This window comes from Leptonychotes weddellii, chromosome 14, assembly GCF_054177405.1.
Source record: "Leptonychotes weddellii isolate Sample4059 chromosome 14, ASM5417740v2, whole genome shotgun sequence".
NCBI classification, from domain to species: Eukaryota; Metazoa; Chordata; class Mammalia; order Carnivora; family Phocidae; genus Leptonychotes; species Leptonychotes weddellii.
The window spans coordinates 5034186-5053507 of NC_138382.1; the positions used below are offsets into that span (position 1 = coordinate 5034186).

The following is a 19322-nucleotide window of genomic DNA, read 5'->3' on the forward strand; positions in this document are numbered from 1 at the left end:
CCCCAGCCCAGATCCAGTAATGCTGGTCATTCATGGAGCTAAGTGTTGATGATTTCTTTAAGGTCACACTTCAGACTTTCAGACAGTTTGCAGACTCCCGGTTTACTGGATGTAGAGTATACAGGTGCTAATCCAATGGTCACATCAAGACCAAGAAAAGCTCACTGTAGTTTTGAAGTCAATATACAACTTCATACACACTCTGGAGGTATAAATACTGGGAGTCTGAAAGTCTGAAACACAGTCAGTGCCTGATATTTGCTGATGGGCTGGAGAAAAGTTGAAAATCCCAAACTGGGATTCCACCAGCTTGCTTTCATAAATATCACTGTTGTGGAGAAGTATATGGCAAAATATAATGAAAATTAAGTCTACTTCCCAATACAAGTGACATCTTCTTAACCACAGTAGCATTAATTGATCCAGAATCAGAAACCCAGTAATGTGCCATTAAAAGAGATGCATTTCTCCCAGTTGCTCTGTAATTTTGACTGAGTTTACAATGATCCTTTAACCCTTTATGATAAATGTAAACTTCTTCTACTTGTAATATTGATCTTCAGATTGAAGGTAGTTAAGCCAGAATGGAAAGAACAAGGAGTGATGACTGGATTCTGATCACAAATTCAAAGGTCATCATGTAAACAAAATAAGCAGGCAGATAATCTCAAAACTATGACTAGAGAGGGTAGATATCAGCTCAGTTTCAGAAAATAATTTCAAAAGGCTATGGAAGGGAGGTCCAAGTGACCGGGTGTCACTGTGGAAAGTATGTGAGCAGAAGATCCCTTAGGGGGATTTCTGTTCTTCAGGAGTTTGGATTAGCTGCTCTTACTTAGGATCCTTTCATCTCTCAATTCTATGAGTCTTAACAGTGAAAGTAGAGGGGGTCAGCTAAGGTGTTTTCCTTTTCTTATCTAGTAGCAACACAAAACTTTGAACGCAGGTGACCTGATGACATATTTGTGGGTCAGTACCTGGGAATTTGATACTCACAGTTCCTCTACAACACTCCAAGATGACAGCGGTGTAGATTTTCAAGATGAATATATGCCCAGTGAGCACAGCTTATACTGTCTCTAAAGAACAGTTTCCTTTATGTTTGATATTATTTTTTGCCTTTATAGATTGACTTCAAGACTTTTTGAATGTGAACCTCACAGTGGGGTTTGTTTTTACTATATTAATTTGGATTTGACATAGAGAGGTATAAAAGAAGGAAAATGATGGCAGACTTAATAAAATTTTAAAAAAATTATAGTTGAATGAAAAAATTCCTGGAGGGACACACAAACAATGGATACTATCTTGACATGCCATGGAGGGCGGCAGTGAAGGGGGAAGGACACTTTTGTAATTCATGTTATTCCCTTCCATAGTGTCTGAATGATTTGCAAGTACATGTATCACTTTCAAAAGAATAAAAAAGTAAAGACTAGGAATTTATTTTTAGGAGAACCGAACATACTGTGGAATATGGTCCTACCATGTCCAGCTCTGGATCTCCAGGGACTACCAAAGAGGAAGTGTTTGAGAAATGCTCATTGGAGGGGTGTATGAATGAATGAATGTGCAGATTGCCACTGTGGAGAGCAAGGTGGACTTCCAAGAAGGAAAAGTGCTCAGCACTGGGTTATGGTTTTCATAAAGACTGGGCCTCTTCCCCTGTATGTACTCTTACCATGAACTTTCAAAGTAATCCGCTTGTAGTCAGCACCGCCGTAGCCGATCAAACAGCAGTAAACCCCGGCATCCTGCAACTTCACGTCTGTGATCTGAAGCGCAGCCTTCCCCAAGAAGAGCTGGTCCTTCAGCAGCTGGGCCCTCCGGCTGTAGCTGCTGTGCTGAACTTGCAGGTCTTCTTTCCCGTTCACAAACTGAATAATTTTCTTATCCTCCATTTCCCAGTAAACAATTAGTGCAAGCAGGTTTAACTGCTTTTCTATCGGGAATTTGCACTCCATGGTCACATTGCCGCCGTACTCCACCACATACAGGTCCTTGGAAACTGTGATCGTAAATGCTGAAGAGAAAGATGACCAATTTTCAGAAGATGGGAAACTCCTCAAAAAATTTACAGATAGTTTCAGTAATTATCCCTGGGAAATGGATAACAGGTAATGGACAAGTAGATAATGGGTTAATTTTCTTTCTTTCAGTTTGACCATATTCCCTGTATCTTTGTCCAATGAAATAGGTTTATGAGATACAGAAGAAAAAACAGAATGTTTTCTCTACAAAAAAAGTTACATCCATCTTAAATAATTATTGTAGTTTTTAACTTATGGTTAAAATATTTAAAATATAGAACCTAATGAAAGGATCTGGTGTCTTACCTTTCAGCAAATGGCAGTAGGCCATGAATGCAAAGATGCTAAATATCTTCATCTTTCTCGAGTGACCTAATTATGGAAAGTGCAAAAAGAAAAATGCTTTATTCAATAATTGAACATCCAGACATCATGGGTCTTGGCAGTTCTAAATGAAATAGTCTTCTGATAACCAGAAAAATGACTGATTGGTTAGTGTGGAAATGCAGCATGGAATTTAGAAGTTTAATACCTTTACTTATAACCCACAGTCCTATAAAGCCAAGTGGAAAAAAGTTACTATGATGAGAATCTTTAAATGTAATTACAAGGCCTGAAAAAAAACTTATAATGAACACTCGAAAGAGGCCAAGAAGAAAATATTGCACTAAAATCCTCTCAACTATTTCATGTTTTTTCTGCAGTGGGACATATCTAGAAATCCAAACCTGCACTGTGCAAAATTTCAAAGCAAGGACAACCTGACTTCATATCTCCCACCTTTTAATGCTTTTTATTCCACCCTTGCCTCTGAATATTTTCATCCTATCTTTAACTACTCAAGCCTTCCGTATCACCATCCCAGCTATGTCCCTTATCTCACAGGTGCCATCCTTCAGAAATCTACTCTTCTGTCCTTGGCTTATTCCAAGTTATAAATCCTATTCTCTCAATAAACTGATTCCACTAGTAGCAGGAGTGAGAAGGAGAAACAGTTGAATTTGACCAATTCAGACTAAGATGTGAATGACTTACAGCTACTCTTTTAGGGGTATCTGCCTAGATTCTATTCTTCATTTTGTCATTCTGCTTGAAATTCCACCAATTCTTTAACTCAGCAAACATTGATTGAGCACCTCTTCTGTCCCAGGCACTGTTTTAGGTACTAGGAATACAGCAGTGAACAAGAAAGAAAAAGCGCTCTCATTTTGGACCTTATATTCAAGTAGGGGAGTAAATAAAGATTTATACTGCATTTCAGCAAATTTGTTTATTTTTTTTAAAAAATTTTTATTGTTATGTTAATCACCATACATTACATCATTAGTTTTTGATGTAGTGTTCCATGATTCATTGTTTGCGTATAACACCCAGTGCTCCATGCAGTACGTGCCCTCTTTGATACCCATCACCAAGCTAACCCATCCTCCCACCCCCCCGAGAACCCTCAGTTTGTTTCTTTATTAACACATTTCCCTCTTGTGTTATACATATATTTACACACTTCAAGAAGTCAGTTTTCCCTCTTAAGGTCTCTTTGACCTCTTGTATACATATAAAAACTCACCAATGATCAATTAATCTATGCTACACATATAAGACAGAAGATTTATGTTCCTAATATATAAATAGCTCCTAAAAAATCAATAAGAACACCACACACAACCCAACAGAAAATGAGCAAAAGGTTCTAGCATACAGTTCAGAGAATAAGAAATACAAACGACATCTACACATCGGAAAGGATGCTCAATTTTTTAAAAAGTGTAAGTTTAAAACATTAGGTACTATTTTTCACTTATTAGCTTAACCAAAATTATAAAGATTCCTAATATTTAGTGTTTGTAAAGATATGAACAAATGGGTTTTCTCACTGGGGGGTAGGTAGGAATGGTAGGAATGTGAAGTTACATAGCCTTTTTTGGAAGGCAATTTGATAATCTCCATTAAAATTTTAAATGTATATGATATATGAGCTTTCACTTCCTCTCCTAGAAATGTATCCTACAAAAACAAAAACATATATATAAACAATACATGTGAAGTGATGACATTGATAATTCTAGCCACAAACTGGGAATATTCCAGATAGCCTAACTAGTTAAATAAATGTTGTTATAGTCCTACAATGTAATACCACTAAGGACAGAATTGTATTGATTTTGCAAAGATGTAGAAAGTTGCAGAGTTGTACATGTAGAAATCTACTTTAGTTTAAAAACAAAGGAAGAAACATCTGTGTGTTTAGACATAGGAAATGTCCAGAAAAATCCATACCAACATGCTGATAGTGATTATCTCCAGGAGTGAAATCAGAGGGATGATAGGCAGGTTTTCACTTTTTTATACTTTTTTAAAGATTTATTTATTTATGAGAGAGAGAGCAGGGAGAGAGGCAGAGGGAGATGGAGAGAAGATCCCAAGCAGCCTCCATGCTGAGCGAGGAGCCCCAAAAGAAGCTCGACCCCACGACCCTGAGATCGTGACCTGAGCCTAAACCAAGAGTCTGATGCTAAACTGACAGAGCCACCCAGATGCCCCATTTTTAAAATAATTTTTAAAAGGAAGAAAGGATGGGAGAAAAAGAAAAAAAGGGAAAGGAGATTGTTAATGATTTCTTTGTTGTTTTTCTGTGTCCACATTTTCAAATAAATAGATACGTTTTCCTCTTAGTAGAAAAAAAATAAAAAAACAAATTTAGTGAACCATTTCACCTTCTAAGCTGCAGAACGTTTGGGAGACAGAGTGGTAGAATGGAAAGAACCCTAGAAACTCACACATCAGAGTTGAGGTAGAATGATATTTGTTTATTTTTATGTCTTTCTTCATTATTTAAATAATAGAAACACAATATAGAAAATGAGAAAAGAAGGGGAAAATCACCCACTATTCCATTACTTTAACCCAGGAAACATTTGCTAACGCCTAGAAATAGTTTTGGTTCTCAAAATGCAGTGGGGTGGGAGCGAGGATTTCTACTTTCTAGTGGGTAAAGGCCATGTTGCTGCTAACCGTCCGACAATGCGTAGGACAGCCACCGCAGCAGAGATTTATCTAGGCCTAGGGGTCAACAGTGCCAAGGCCGAGAAACCTTGCAACCACTGTGAGCATTCCAGTATACATTTTTCTTCTGGTCCTTCCCCCTATGAATCTTTGAAAAAACAATTATAATACATGTTTGGCTTATCATACATATAGGGTTGGGGTATCCTGGCTCTTACTTACAGCAGGAGGGCGCCTTAGGAGCTGCTGCAGGTGTGATGATTTACTCAGAGCATACTGCTAGGGAGCAGCTAAGGGTGGACTAGGACCCAGGTGTTCGACCTCCAGCCTAGGAATTTCCCTCTAGACCCAGCTACATACCTCAGCACCATATTCATGAACGCGCAGAAACATATACTGACAAAACTGATACTAAGCAAAACCGAATCCCCCCGCCCCCCAAGAAAGGTCAAACGTCTTAGCTGTTCATATTAGCCCCAGCAGGTACGGGCTCCACCGCCGCGTGAAACCATCGCGCTTTCCCTGGCCCTTCTCTTCTCTCCATCCCAAAGAAAAGGTCTTCAGACCAGCTGCTTTTTAAAGTGCCAACCGAGGTGGCCAGAGGCACCGCTCGAGGGACGGACGCTCCCTACCTGCTGGCGGGGGGACTGGCGGAGGGTGCGGACGCTCGGCGCGCTGTGTCCCGGCAGCCAGGGCAGCTGCCCCGGGACACGCTAATGAGCCGGCGGGGGGAGGGGCCGATGTCCCGGCCCACTGCCCGCCCCGCCCACTGCCCACCACGCGCCCCGCCCCGGTCAGCCCCGCTGGTGGGGTTAGTTGCTTCCCTCCTCGTCGCCCAGCTTTTTAGTGGGGGAATTAGCGGATTCTGCACTCTTGGAAAAAAAATAACGAAACCGAAAGTGAAACTTACCGTTCCGGTTTCTTGTAAATCAACTTTTAAAAAGAAAAGCTTCAAGGATTAAAGGAAACATCTCCTATTTTTAAGATTTATTTATTTACTTGATAGAGAGAGAGCACAAGCAGGGGGAGCGGCAGGCAGAGGGAGAGGGAGAAGCAGGCTTCCCGCCGAGCAGGAAGCCCGATGCGGGGCTCGATCCCAGGACCCTGAGATCATGACCTGAGCCGAAGGCAGACGCTTAACTGACTGAGCCACACAGGTGCTCCCAACATCTCATATTTTTAAAAACAAAGGTTTAAAACAAACCAACTTCAGACGTGTAAAGTAAATTACCATAAGGATTTCAGACAGACAGTTTTATCTTCAGGATCCAGACACCTTAAATTCTGCCATCAGGTGCCCCCCTCTGATAAAAACCTTTTTACAAGATGAGGGAACATCTTGACATAACTTGATATAATTCTACAATATATATAAAATATGATGACAGGTCCACATGGCTTTGGTTTTTATTCTAGAAAGTAGGTGTGTCTATAATAGGAAATTATTTTTAATACGTGGATTTTGAGGACTTCCTCAAAGTTCCTCGACATAATGAAACTTCAATTGCTTTGTCATTAAAAGAACTTCCTATCACCACTTACACCTTTTAAGAATGCTCTGGACCCCTGCTATCTTGCCATCTTTGGGATCCAGATTAGGTTAGCACATTCCAGGTGAAGATTAAGAAAACCCTGCCAGTGATAACTCCAGATCAATAGATGACCCAGGCAGAAACCATGTGAGTCACACAGAAGGTGATGGCATAATTTACTCAAGCATTCCCCACTGTTGGACTTCTAGGTGCTTCCCTCTCTTTCTCCTTCCTTCTTCTCTTTCTCCCTCCTTCTCCTTCTCCTTCTTTCTTCTCCTCCTCCTTCTCTTTCTAATTTAAATTGACAAACTGAAGTCTTCATCGTTTGACTTTCCTTATTCATTTCAGCTGCAATTCAAAATACTGCATAACGCAAATGAATATTGAGATGTCCATTGGCTTGGTGATGGCATTTGCTTCCCAAGTAAGAATTTTCACATTCTCAGAATATCACATATTTTTTTTTTTACTTGTAAAAATACTGAGGATGATACTGCCTTAAAAATCTGGTAGAGAGCATGAAATTCTCTTTAGCCTCAATAAAGTTGTAATAGACTTGGATTCAGCTGAGATGCTCCCTCTTTCAAATCTCTCTCTCTTTTAAGATTTTATTTATTTGAGAGAGAGGGAGAGAGCATGAGCCAGGGGGAGAGGCAGAGGGAGAGGGAGCCTGCTGTGTGGGGCTTGGTCCAGGACCCCTGGGATCATGATCTGAGCCAAAGGCAGACGCTTAACCGACTGAGCCACCCAGGCGCCCCTCAAATCTCTTTTTAAGGCCACATAGTGGAATACAAGTGTTATCCCAACTTTAGTCCCTCTGGTATTTTCTATTTAATCTTTCATTTTTCTAAAAATGATAGTTAAGACCCAGGACATAGATTTCATGACCTACAAGTGTGGTCATGACTATCAAGTCAGAAAAAACTGACTCTAGAGCCACCTGCCACTGACTAGCTGAGTTATCCTGAGCAACCAATTTACTGAGTAGTAGCCAGGACTAAGTAATATCCTCTTAGATGGCCTCTATGATCTATGAATAATTTTTAAAACTGAGCAAGTGTTTAGTTTTTTGTTTGTTTGTTTTATCAAAGCAATGTCCGGGGTCTACATAATGATCAACAGAGAAGGCAGAGAGTGAATGGAATTTGCCTTTCTTTGAAGTTGATGATGGTAATGAAAGGTATTTACTCAGCTTGCTGCTTTACATATTTGATTTGCATATTAGTAATCTGATGATTGCTGATTTTGTTCATCCTACCCACCTGTCTGCACCCTTCAGCCATTCATTTTCCCATAGTTTATCAAGCTTTTTTTTAAAAAAAGATTTTATTTATTTATTTGACAGAGAGAACAAGAGAGCACAGCGGAGGGAGCAGTAGAAGGAGAGGGAGAAGCAGGCTCCCCACTGAGCAGGCAGGGAGCCTGATGAGGGGCTGGATCCCAAGACCCTGGGATCATGACCTGAGCCAAAGGCGGACGATTAACTATCTGAGCCACCCAGGCGCCCCAGTTTATCAAGCTTCTTAATGAAGTTTTTGATATCCTCTGGAGATAGAAAACAGGACATGTTTAGAAAAAAGATTTTACCACTTCAAAAAATATATGAAAATCTGTATGTAACTACAATGAAATTAAAAATAAAAACCTTAAAAAATACGAAAATCAAAACAATCCCGATTTTGCGATTTGGGCAAAGTAGATGGAGAAGTCCTAAGATAGGAGAGGACCAGTGGGAAGCCAGAGGTAGAGAGTGATGCCCAGATCATCTTCACCATTGCTATTTCCTATTCATGCCCCTCTTACTCTGTTCATTTTTAGAGGAAAAAACTCATCATTGCTGATGTGTCCTTTCTCAGACATGCTGTTTCCAAGGTTCACTTGAATCATGGTTGACTTGGGGTAGGTGTTTAAATACAGAATTCAGGTTTCTGACACAGACCTGTTGAATCCAGTTCTCTGGGGGCTGGTCCTGGGAGTCTACATTTCAACACCATCCCTGGGTGGCTCATGTGCACACTAAAGCTTTAAAAACTGATGGCATGATGTTTAAGGAAAAATTGAGCAAGAGTTCTTTGCAAATGTAGTCATAACTCCCCTTCCCGTATCTAATTTTGTTAATTGGTATCAATACCACCCTTCACTCTACCTCTGGTTATCCCACTTCCACTTTTGCCCCCTAAAATTAGAAAGATGATCTTTGGGGCGTCTGGGTGGCTCAGTCGTTAAGCGTCTGCTTTCAGCTCAGGTCATGATCCCAGAGTCCTGGGATCGAGCCCCGCATCGGGCTCCCTGCTTGGCGGGAAGCCTGCTTCTCCCTCTCCCACTCCCCCTGCTTGTGTTCCCTCTCTCACTGTGTCTCTCTCTGAAAAATTAATAAATAAAATCTTAAAAAAAAAAAAAAAAGAAAGATGATCTTTGTTTGTCCTGATCTTAAAAGGAGGAGAGATTCCAGCTTCTTACAACTGGGCTTGAAATGTTGTTAGCGATTTCCTGGTAAAGGAGCAACTTCCAGTTAACTTTCTTGATCATCAAAAACAGGGTAAAATGAAGATACTTTAAAAGTATCAACAACATGCTTTGTTTGCACTGAATGTTTAAAAATGCATTCTATTACTATGTACAAAGACAATATCCAAATTTGTCTCCACATTCTGTCTTTGATTGTGTAGGGCTGTAAACCACTGCCCTATTTTATGCCCATTTCTCTCTGTGTCCCCATCCACCAGCTCTGGCCTTCTGTTGGTTCCACCTTCGCCATCTATTCACAATCTGTAGATTCATACCGAACAGATTTCATGGAGAACACTTTGCCCTGGTTATACAATACAACTGTTTATAGGAGTAATTTACATGCATGGATGACCAGAGAGCCGCAGCTGTCTTCACCTGATGCCCACGCTCAGCGGCTTCTCTCACTTGCACTGTATTTGTCTCCCTCCTTCCTGTCCTGAGCTCTGGCGAAGAGCTGGCTAGGTGAAGAGCTCCAGCCTTCAAAGGGCAGCTCCCACGCTGTGGGCACTTTAAAGCAAAGATGAGACCTCCAACAATGTCCCCTGCCCTCAGGAATTCATAAACCCAGACATAAATAATTGTGACTTGAAAAAATGCTGTGGAGCTTTGGGACCCTATGGTAGATAATTTAATTCTAAGGAATCTCAATAAATGAACTGAAGGCCACTGAAAATAAAGTTTACAATTGAGAGATACCCTTTTAGAGTCTACTAGGAAATATTTTATTGACTTAATATCCTAGAACTAAATAACCTAAGTGAATGCTGTACAAATGAAACAGCCCTCGGGCGCCTGAGTGGCTCAGTTGGTTAAGCGACTGCCTTCGGCTCAGGTCATGATCCTGGAGTCCCGGGATCGAGTCCCGCATCGGGCTCCCTGCTCAGCAGGGCGTCTGCTTCTCCCTCTGACCCTCCCCCCTCTCATGCTCTATCCCATTCTCTCTCTCAAATAAATAAATAAAATCTTTAAAACAAAAAAATGAAACCGCCCTCTTCGAGTTCATTTCACTTGATTTAAGGACATGATTTAGTTCAAATGTGTCTTGTGGAATTGCCTCCAGAAGTATTATTTTATATTCACACTTAGATTTAAACTGAGAACAATGAGTCTTAAATGTCTAAAAGTCTCTGAAGCTCTTCCTTTGAAGGAATAACTGATTTCTGTTTTCTGGTCTAGGTGGTGATTCAAAGACTAAGTTATTTAAAGGTTATTAGTCACATCCAAATCACTAGATTGAGAATCTACTTAATCTGCCACTCTTGACTGCAGACTCATCATAAAAGAATGAGAAGTAGTTTTGCTTTCCCCACCTTTTACTGAAAGGACATTTAGGCCTTTCTGTTCAAGACAGTGAGGGTCAGGAAGATAAGCAGTTTCACCAAACCCAGTGAGGGTTGGCTTAGATTTGGTTTGAAAAGGTAGTCCTAGTTTTGCTTCTGGTGTAGTAGGGTTGGTATGTGTCACCCTGTATTTCACAGACTCCAATAATTCTGGAGATAGCCCTCACTGGATTGATTTTGATAAAGGGGATAATTAATGCCTGCTGTAACCACCAACAATTTAACCCAGTTAGCTCATCATTTTTCATGTGTTTATGGAGGGCAAGGGGAAGATGGGGAGTTGGCATGGGGAACAATAAATTCTAACGTTGAAATGCTTCTTCCCAGGTTTACTTAGAAGAAATCAATGGGACCAAGTGGTGCAGCACTTCCCAGGGTTTCTTGCCATAGGAGGAGAAGAAAAAGAGTTAAGACTGAGGTCTGGGTATGGTTTTTTGCTGTCCTTGGGTAGCACAAACATATGTTGTACCCTTCTTGTGAAGAGCTGAAAAGGAAAGGGAATAGATACTAAAGTGGGTCATTTTACTCATCAGAGTTCAGAGACTGTTCTCAATTTAAAAAAAAAACATTCATGCTGAATTTCTCAGGGTTGCAGAAGGCTGAGAGTCACAGGTGGAGAACAGGGTCATGTGAGCTGCATGAGAAGGAAGTTAACAGGGCTGTAGTCTAATGGTATGGAGACCTCATAGTTGAGAAGGAGGAGAAATATAAATAGCTATTGTAGTGGAAAAAATTGGGTACGAGAGAAATATCTAGAGAAGATTTTGGAGTCTGCTAAATATGCTGTGCAGAGCATTTGCAGGGACTCCTTAAGAAAGCTTAAGTATTATTTTTCAATATTTCAGCTGTCAGTTTATGTTTCCTTAGAAAGCTATTACATGCTTGGACTGAACCATGTGAAGCCTTGGCTTTATTCACGTTGCACTCTGAAATATAACTGCCCCCCGCTCAAAAAAGCTTCCCTTGACTTTGCTGCCCCCTTAAATAACTGTCATCTCTGATTACTCCATTTCAGTGGCAAACCTCAGCAAACTATATCATCATTTTCTTCAACTATCAAATTAACAAAACAAAATGCAATAATTATAGTAAAGATTAATAGAGTAATAGTAAAACATATAGCATTTTTTACATGTTAGACACTGTCTTGGTAATTGACATATATTAGCACATTTAAGTGTTATCCTGTGAGGAGGGTACTATTATTGCCCCTATTTGAGAGATGTGGATACTGAGGCATAATGCTTAAGTAACTTGTTTAAGCTTTCACAATTAGGAGGTGGCACAGCCAAGATTCAAACCCAGGCCCTCTGGCTCCAGGGTCTATGCTCTTAACTACTATATAAGTGTGCAGTGAGATTAGTATCCTTATTCACTGCTGGTGGCACTGTGTATTTGTTCAACCTCAAAAAGTGAAACATAGAGGCACCATATGACCCAGTAATTCCACTCCTACATTTATACCCAAGAACTGAACACATATGTACAAAAACATACACATGATGTTCCTAGCAGCATTACTCATAACAACAACAAGTGGGAATAATATCAATGTCCATCAATTTTGAATGGATAAACAAAATGTGGTTTTTATTTTTTATTTGTATTTTTAACCATACATTTGAATATTATTCAGCCATAGAAAGGAATGAAGTACTGATATATGCCACAACTTGGATGAACCCTGAAAACCTTATGCTATGTGGAATAAGCCAGACGCAAAAGACCAACATATTGTATGACTCCATTTACATGAAATCTAGAATAGGCAAATCTGTGGAGAAAGAAAGCAGATTAGGGTTTGCCAGGGGCTGGGGGAAGTGGGAGAGTGTACAAAGCTCACTGATGTTCTGCTGGTTCAAATTGTGCCCGAGCTCCAAGCACACTCCATGATTGAAGGGTTAGGTTAAAATTTAGACTGTGTTCCCAGCAGCATGGGGAACAATTCCAGAATAGCTTAATATTGAAGAGCTTCTAGCCTCAGCCCACACTGCCCAACTACTTGCCCTCCTTCACAGACTGAGGTTCTTGGCTAAACCTAGTTCCCAGATTAATGGAGAAATTCACACTTCTTGTGAAATCGTCTCTGTTAAAAGGAAATACTACTATGCATATCTTGAATTTTCAAAAATTTTGTTTTTCATGTACAAGGAAATACTGAATAACTTTACTGTCCTGGGGGAGACTGATTGATTTTACATCACTACATCAATTCTAACATATTTATACTACTTAACCCAATATTTAAAATCAACATATTAAAAAGTTATATATATGAAATTGGTCATCACAGTGTTATTGACAATAGCAAAAAAAAAAAATCCAACAGTGAAAACTGTATGCATACTTGCAGAAAATCATACACCTTTTAAAAATGGACATATGAATGCTATGTAACAACATGAAAATCATTATGCTATAATGAAAAATGATTAAAAGCACCTATTTATGTGTGTAAAAACATACACACATACATTCACAAATTCATACAGTTAGAAATAATGCACATACCCCTTAAAGTTATATGTCATTTGATACTGAAATAATTTCTTTTAATCCTCTTACCCCACATTCTATAAAGTATGTTCAAAATCTATACCTAGATTTCTCTCAATTCCCAAGGTATATATTCTCATGGTCACTTTGTTCACTTATATTTTAAAATTGTGAATGATATCATACATACAAGAATATAATGTAAGTATACAGTTTAAATGGTCAGTGCTGAGAGCATCAGGGCAAGCCTAGAAGGTTGGTTTTTCTTCAGTGTTGGTTGTGATCTCTCCTCTTTCATTCATGATTTTATTTATTTGGGTCCTTTCTCTTTTCTTTTTGATAAGTCTGGCCGGGGGTTTATCAATCTTAATAATTCTTTCAAAGAACCAGCTCCTAGATTTGTTGATCTGTTCTACGGTTCTTTTGGTTTCTATTACATTGATTTCTGCTCTGATCTTTATTATTTCTCTTCTCCTGCTAGATTTAGGCTTTATTTGCTGCTCTTTCTCCAGTTTCTTTAGGTGTAGGGTTAGGTTGTGTATTTGAGACCTTTCTTGTTTCTTGAGAAAGTACTGCTATGTACATCAAGATAAAAGGCTTTTGCACAGCAAAGGAAACAGTCAACAAAACCAAAAGACAACCGACAGAATGGGAGAAGATATTTGTAAATGACAGATAAAGGGCTAGTATCCAAAATATATAAAGAACTTATCAAACTCAACTCCCAAAGAATAATCCAATCAAGAAATGGTCAGAAGACATAAACAGACATTTCTCCAGAGAAGACATCCAAATGGCCAACAGACACATGAAAAAGTGTTCAACATCACTCGGCATCAGGGAAATCCTAATCAAAACCTCAATGAGATACCACCTCACACCAGTCAGAATGGCTAAAATTAACAAGTCAGGAAACAACAGATGTTGGCAAGGATGTGGAGAAAGGGGAACCCTCCTACACTGTTGGTGGGAATGCAAGCTGTTGCAGCCACTCTGGAAAACAGTATGGAGGTTCCTCAAGAAGCTGAAAATAGAGCTACCCTATGTCCCAGCAACTGCAGTACTGGGTATTTACCCCAAAGATACAAATGTAGGGATCCGAAGGGGTACGTGCACCCCGATGTTTATAGCAGCAATGTCCACAATAACCAAACTGTGGAAAGAGCCAAGATGTCCATCAAAAGATGAATGGATAAAGAAGATGTGATATATATATGTATGTATATATATATATATACACACACACACATACATACATATATCAATATATACATATCGATATGCACACACACACACACACACACACAATGGAATATTACACAGCCATCAAAAATGAAATTTTGCCACTTGCACCAAAATGGATGGAACTAGAGGGTATTATGCTAAGTGAAATAAGTCAATCAGGGAAAGACAATTACCATATCATCTCACTCATATGTGGAATTTAAGAAACAAAACAGAAGATCATGGGGCAGAGGAGAAGAAAATGAAACAAGACGAAACTAGAGAGGGAGACAAACCATAAGAGACTCTTAATCTCAGGAAACAAACTGAGGGTTGCTGGAGTGGAGGGGGGTGGGAGGATGGGGTGGCTGGGTGATGGACACTGGGGAGGGTATGTGTTGTGGTGAGCACTGTGTGCTGTGTAAGACAGATGAATCACAGACCTGTACCCTGAAACAAATAATACACAATATGTTAATAATAAAAAATAAAAAGAATCAATAATGGACAGTAAATTAGTGGATTAAAGAATAAGAAATAGGAAATTGCATTTTTATAGTATTTCTCCATAAGAATTTTATTAATTCCAAAGAGAAAAATAGTAATTTTACACTGGAAAAGCACAAAAGACACTGTCTTAATCAAGTCATTAATGTAAACATCACCTGTAATAAGACACATCTTCACTGTGTACCTCCTGATATGAAGCATTGAGAAGGGCATCGATTACTTTTAGGGTAGTTTAGTAAAAAGTACATAACTTTAATCATGAAGAAATAACAGACTAACCAAAACCAAGGGACATTCCACAAAATAACTGGCTAATACTCAACAGTGTCAAGGTAATGAAAAACAAAGAAAGACTGAGGAACTGTTACAAACTGGAAAAGACTAAGAAAACATGGCAAATAAATGAAATCTGGGATCCCAGATTGAAACCTGGAACCAGGAAAAGAATGCTAGTGGGTAATTCCAATAGATTAGTTGATTGTATTCAGTCAGTGTTGATTCAATTGTTTCAATAATTATACTATGTAAAATATTTTCTGTAAGTCTAAAATTATTTCAAAATGAAAAGTTAATTAAAAAAGTTAAAAAAAAAAAAGACCCTCTTTCCAACTCTCCCCCTGCCCCTCCCCATCCACATGTTCTCTCCATCTCTCTCTCTCCCAAATAAATAATCTTTAAACTGTGTTTAGATTCAACCAGAAAAAAAAGTCCACCTTCAACATTAAACCTATTTTGCAAATAGAAAAGCCATTAAAATGTTTATAACTCTGAAAACCCAACAAAGTGGGTTTAGAGGGAACATATCTTAACATAATAACGGCCATATATTAAAAACCCACGGCTAACATCACACTCAGTGGTGAAAAACTGAGAACTTTTCCTCTAAGATCAGGAATAAGACTAGGATGCACACTCTTTCCACTTTTATTCACACAATACTGGAAGTCCTAGCCATAACAATCAGACAAGAAAAAGAAATAAAAAGCTTCCAAATTAGTAAGGAAGAAGATAAACTGTCACTATTTGCAGATGATACAATACTGTACATAGAAAGCCCTAAAGACTCCACAAAAAACTATTAGAACTACTAAATTCAGTAAAGTTGTAGGATACAAAGTTAACATACAGAAATCAGTGGCATTTTTATACATTAATAAGTAGCAAAAAGAGAAATTAAGGAAACAATTCCATTTATAATTGTACCAAAAAGAATAAAATAGCTAGTAATAAACTTAACCAAGGAGGTGAAAGACCTGCACTCTGAAAACTATAAATCACTGATGAAAGAAACTGAAGACAACACAAACAAATGGAAATATATTCCATGCTCATGGATTAGAAGAATTAATATTGTTAAAATGTCCATACTACCCAAAGCATTCTACAAATTCAATATAATCTCTATCAAAATACCCAGAGTGTTTTATACAGAACTAGAAGAAATGAATACTAAGATTTATATGGAACCACAAAAGAAAAGAACTTGAAATGAGAAAGCAGAACAAAGCCGGAGGTATTACGATCCCAGTTTTCAAGATATACTTCAGAACTGTAGTATAAGTAGTAACAGTATGGAGCTGCATAAGAATCGATGCATAGATCAGTGGGACAGGCTAGAGAGCCCAGAAATACACCCACATTTGTAAGGGCAATTAATCTACAACAAAGGAGGCAAGAATATACAATGGGGAAATGAAAGTCTCTTCAATAAATGGTGCTGGGAAACTGGACAGCAACATGCAAAAGAATGAAACTGAGCCACTTTCTTACACCACACACAAACTCAAAATGGATTATAGGCCTAAATGTGACGTGAAACAATAAAACTCCTAGAACAAAACATAGGCAGTGATTTCTTTGACATTAGCCTTAACAACATTTTCCTACATATGTCTCCTTAGGCAAGGGAAACAAAAGCAAACATAAACTATTGGGACTACACCAAAATAAAAAGCTTTTGCACAGCAAGGGAAACCATCAACAAAATAAAAAGGCAACCTATAAAATGGGAGAAGATATTTGCAAATGATACATTCAATAAGGGCTTAATATCCAAAATATATAAAGAACTTATAAAACTTAACTCCAAAAAAATAAACAATCCGATTAAAAAATGGGCAAATGACCTGAATAGACATTTTCCAAAGCAGACATCAGAATGCCAGACACATGAAAAGACACTCAACATCACTAATCATCAAGGGAATGCAAATCAAAACCACAATGAGATATCACCTTACGCCTGTAAGAATGGCTAGGATCAAAAAGACAAGAAATAACAAGTATTTGCAAGAATGTGGAGAAAAAGGAACTCTCGTGCACTGTTGGTGGGAATGCAAACTGGTACAGCCACTGTGGGAAACAGTATGGAGTTTCCTCAGAAAGTTAAAATTAGAATTACCATATGATCCAGTAATTACACTACTGGGTATTTACCCAAAGAAAATGAAAACACTAGTTCAAAAAGATATATGTATCCCTATGTTTATTGCAGCATTATTTACACTAGCCAACATATGAAAGCAACCCAAGCATCCATCAATAGATGAATGGATAAAGAGGTGATATATATGTATGTGTATGCACACACACACACACACACACACACACACACACACACACTGGAATATTACTCATCCATAAAAAAGAATGAAATCTTGCCATTAGTTTTTTTTTTAAGATTTTTTTTTTTATGTATTCATTTGACAGAGACACAAAGAGAGAGAGAGCATGAGCTGAGGAGAGGGGAAGAGGCAGAGGGAGAAGCAGGCTCTCCACTGAGCCAGGAGCCTGATGTGGGGCTCGATCCCAGGACCCCAGGATCATGACCTGAGCTAAAGGCAGACGCTGAACCATCTGAGCCACCCAGGCGCCCCGAAATCTTGCCATTTGTAACCATGGGTGGATATAGAGGGTGTTATGCTAAGTGAAATAAGTCAGACAGAGAAAGACAAATATCATATGATTTCACTTATATGTGGAATCCAAAAAACAAAACAAATGAATAAACAAACAAAAGCAAAAACAGACCCATAAATACAGAGAAGAAACCGACGGTTGCCAGATGCGAGGGGGTAAGGAGATGGGCAAAATGGGCGAAGGGGAGCGGGAGGTACAGGCTTCCAGCGATGGAATGAGTAAGTCGCGGGGACGAACGGCACGGCGAGGGGACGCGGTCACTGGTACTGCAGTCAGGGGTGTGGTGACGACGGCAGCTACACGCGCGGTGAGCACAGCATCACGCACAGACTTGTCAAATCCCTATGTGGTACACTGGACACTAATGTAACGTTGTGTGTCAACTATGCTTCAGTTTTTAAAAAATGTTTGCCACGTGGATTATGTTTGAGTGACAACCCCTCACGAGACACATTCTCTTCCGGAAAACAGATCCGACAGCGGTGGATGACACCATTTCTGGAGAGTAACAGTGAGATGGCTCGTTAAACCTGCAGCGGCTCGGCTCGCTGTGGGAGCATGGATCTCCCCACATACGTGGGTAACTCAGGGACCTCGCTGAGGGCTTTACGTGAGATTTTCATTCTGCTTCCTCTTCGTCCCCTCAAAACCTGCCAGCTGGGCTGCTGTTGGTTTGAATTTGCCTCTGCAGCGCCGGCGCCCGGCGGGAAAGCACACACCAGGCTCAGTCAGGCGAGCGGCCCCTTTAAGGAAGCCAGCGCTGCGCCGATTGGCCGAGCTTCGGAGTCATTGTCAAGGCCGTCCAATCCCGAGGCTCTGCAGGGCGAGTCCCGGTCCAGTCTCGGTCCAGTCTCGGTCAAGGGGCCCCCCGGGACCTGCAGGCCTTTGCAGTGAGGACGCTCTCTCCGCACCATCGCCGCCCCCTGCCCAGTGAGTGAGCGCCGGCCGGCCGGCCCGCGGGCCGAAAGCTGGAGGGGTGGGGGGCTGGGCCGCGCTGCCCGCGAGGGCTCCAAGGCCCCGCGCTTGCTGGGCCGCTGCCGGGCAACCCCCAGTTGGCTCCCCTCCGGTCCCCAGTGCTGACCGGCATCTCCAACCTCGCTTCCGAAGAGCCGGTTCTCCTCGCAAGGACTCCTGGCCCCTCCCGTATCGATCGATGTAACCGAGTTGGGGGAAGTAGGCAGGGCATTATTAACGGAAATAAGCACAAGACTGCAGGAAATACCCGAGTTACAACAGTTGGGTCTACACTAGGGAAAACCTCCCGTAAGCCTTGGGTTGGTTCTGGGCTGAAATACGCAGGGGAAGTGGCCCAGTTTGAATGGAACGTAAAAAAGACCAGAAACCGATTTTAATTATGCCACCAGTCATAAATGTAGGTAACGTGTCATTTGATCAGGAAATGAATCAGCACCGACATTTGGATGACATGACATGAACTTATCTCCCACTCTCTTTTTCAGTAAGCAAAATCAAATCCTAGTTCCCAGGGGTGACTGGAGGAAGGCTGCCTCAGCCACTGCACTCCCAGAAATGCCCCTTCCCATTGTAAACTACAGCACAGCTGAAAGGGGCTGGAGCATTAAAGAGCCCTTTCTAAGGTCTCAGGAGTAATCAAAGGAAAAATGAAGGCAGAAGGGACCAAATCAGCATTCTCAGTAAGGAGACATGTGTCACCAGTGATAAAATGTTGGAGTTTTTGAAAGACTTACCTTATTCGAGTAAATTCAAAATTATCCCTATTGCAAGATCATTCTTGC

General features: G+C 40.2%; 2 protein-coding genes across 7 annotated transcripts in view; one reads left to right on the plus strand and one right to left on the minus strand.

Annotated features, from left to right (window-relative positions):
- CD274 (CD274 molecule) overlaps nucleotides 1-19322 on the minus strand; it is a 100968-nt gene that overhangs the window by 14005 nt on the left and 67641 nt on the right. For 2 of the 4 annotated variants that reach the window (XM_081802783.1, XM_081802786.1), the window contains exons 1-3: nucleotides 5666-5746; nucleotides 2337-2402; nucleotides 1682-2023 (exon numbers count right to left, since the gene is read on the minus strand). In XM_081802783.1, coding sequence (XP_081658909.1) covers nucleotides 1682-2023; nucleotides 2337-2388 — 394 coding nt within the window. In that variant the 5' untranslated portion in view covers nucleotides 2389-2402; nucleotides 5666-5746. Of the gene's footprint in view, nucleotides 1-1681; nucleotides 2024-2336; nucleotides 2403-3065; nucleotides 3433-5665; nucleotides 5747-19322 lie in introns of those variants that run through there. The other 2 variants (XM_081802784.1, XM_081802785.1) reach the window with 2 other exon arrangements.
- PLGRKT (plasminogen receptor with a C-terminal lysine) overlaps nucleotides 18345-19322 on the plus strand; it is a 53951-nt gene continuing 52973 nt past the window's right edge. Inside the window, exon 1 of one of the 3 annotated variants that reach the window (XM_006737262.3) lies at nucleotides 18345-18495. The gene's annotated coding sequence lies outside the window, so the exon portion shown is untranslated. Of the gene's footprint in view, nucleotides 18496-18605; nucleotides 18938-19322 lie in introns of those variants that run through there. The other 2 variants (XM_081802758.1, XM_081802759.1) reach the window with 2 other exon arrangements.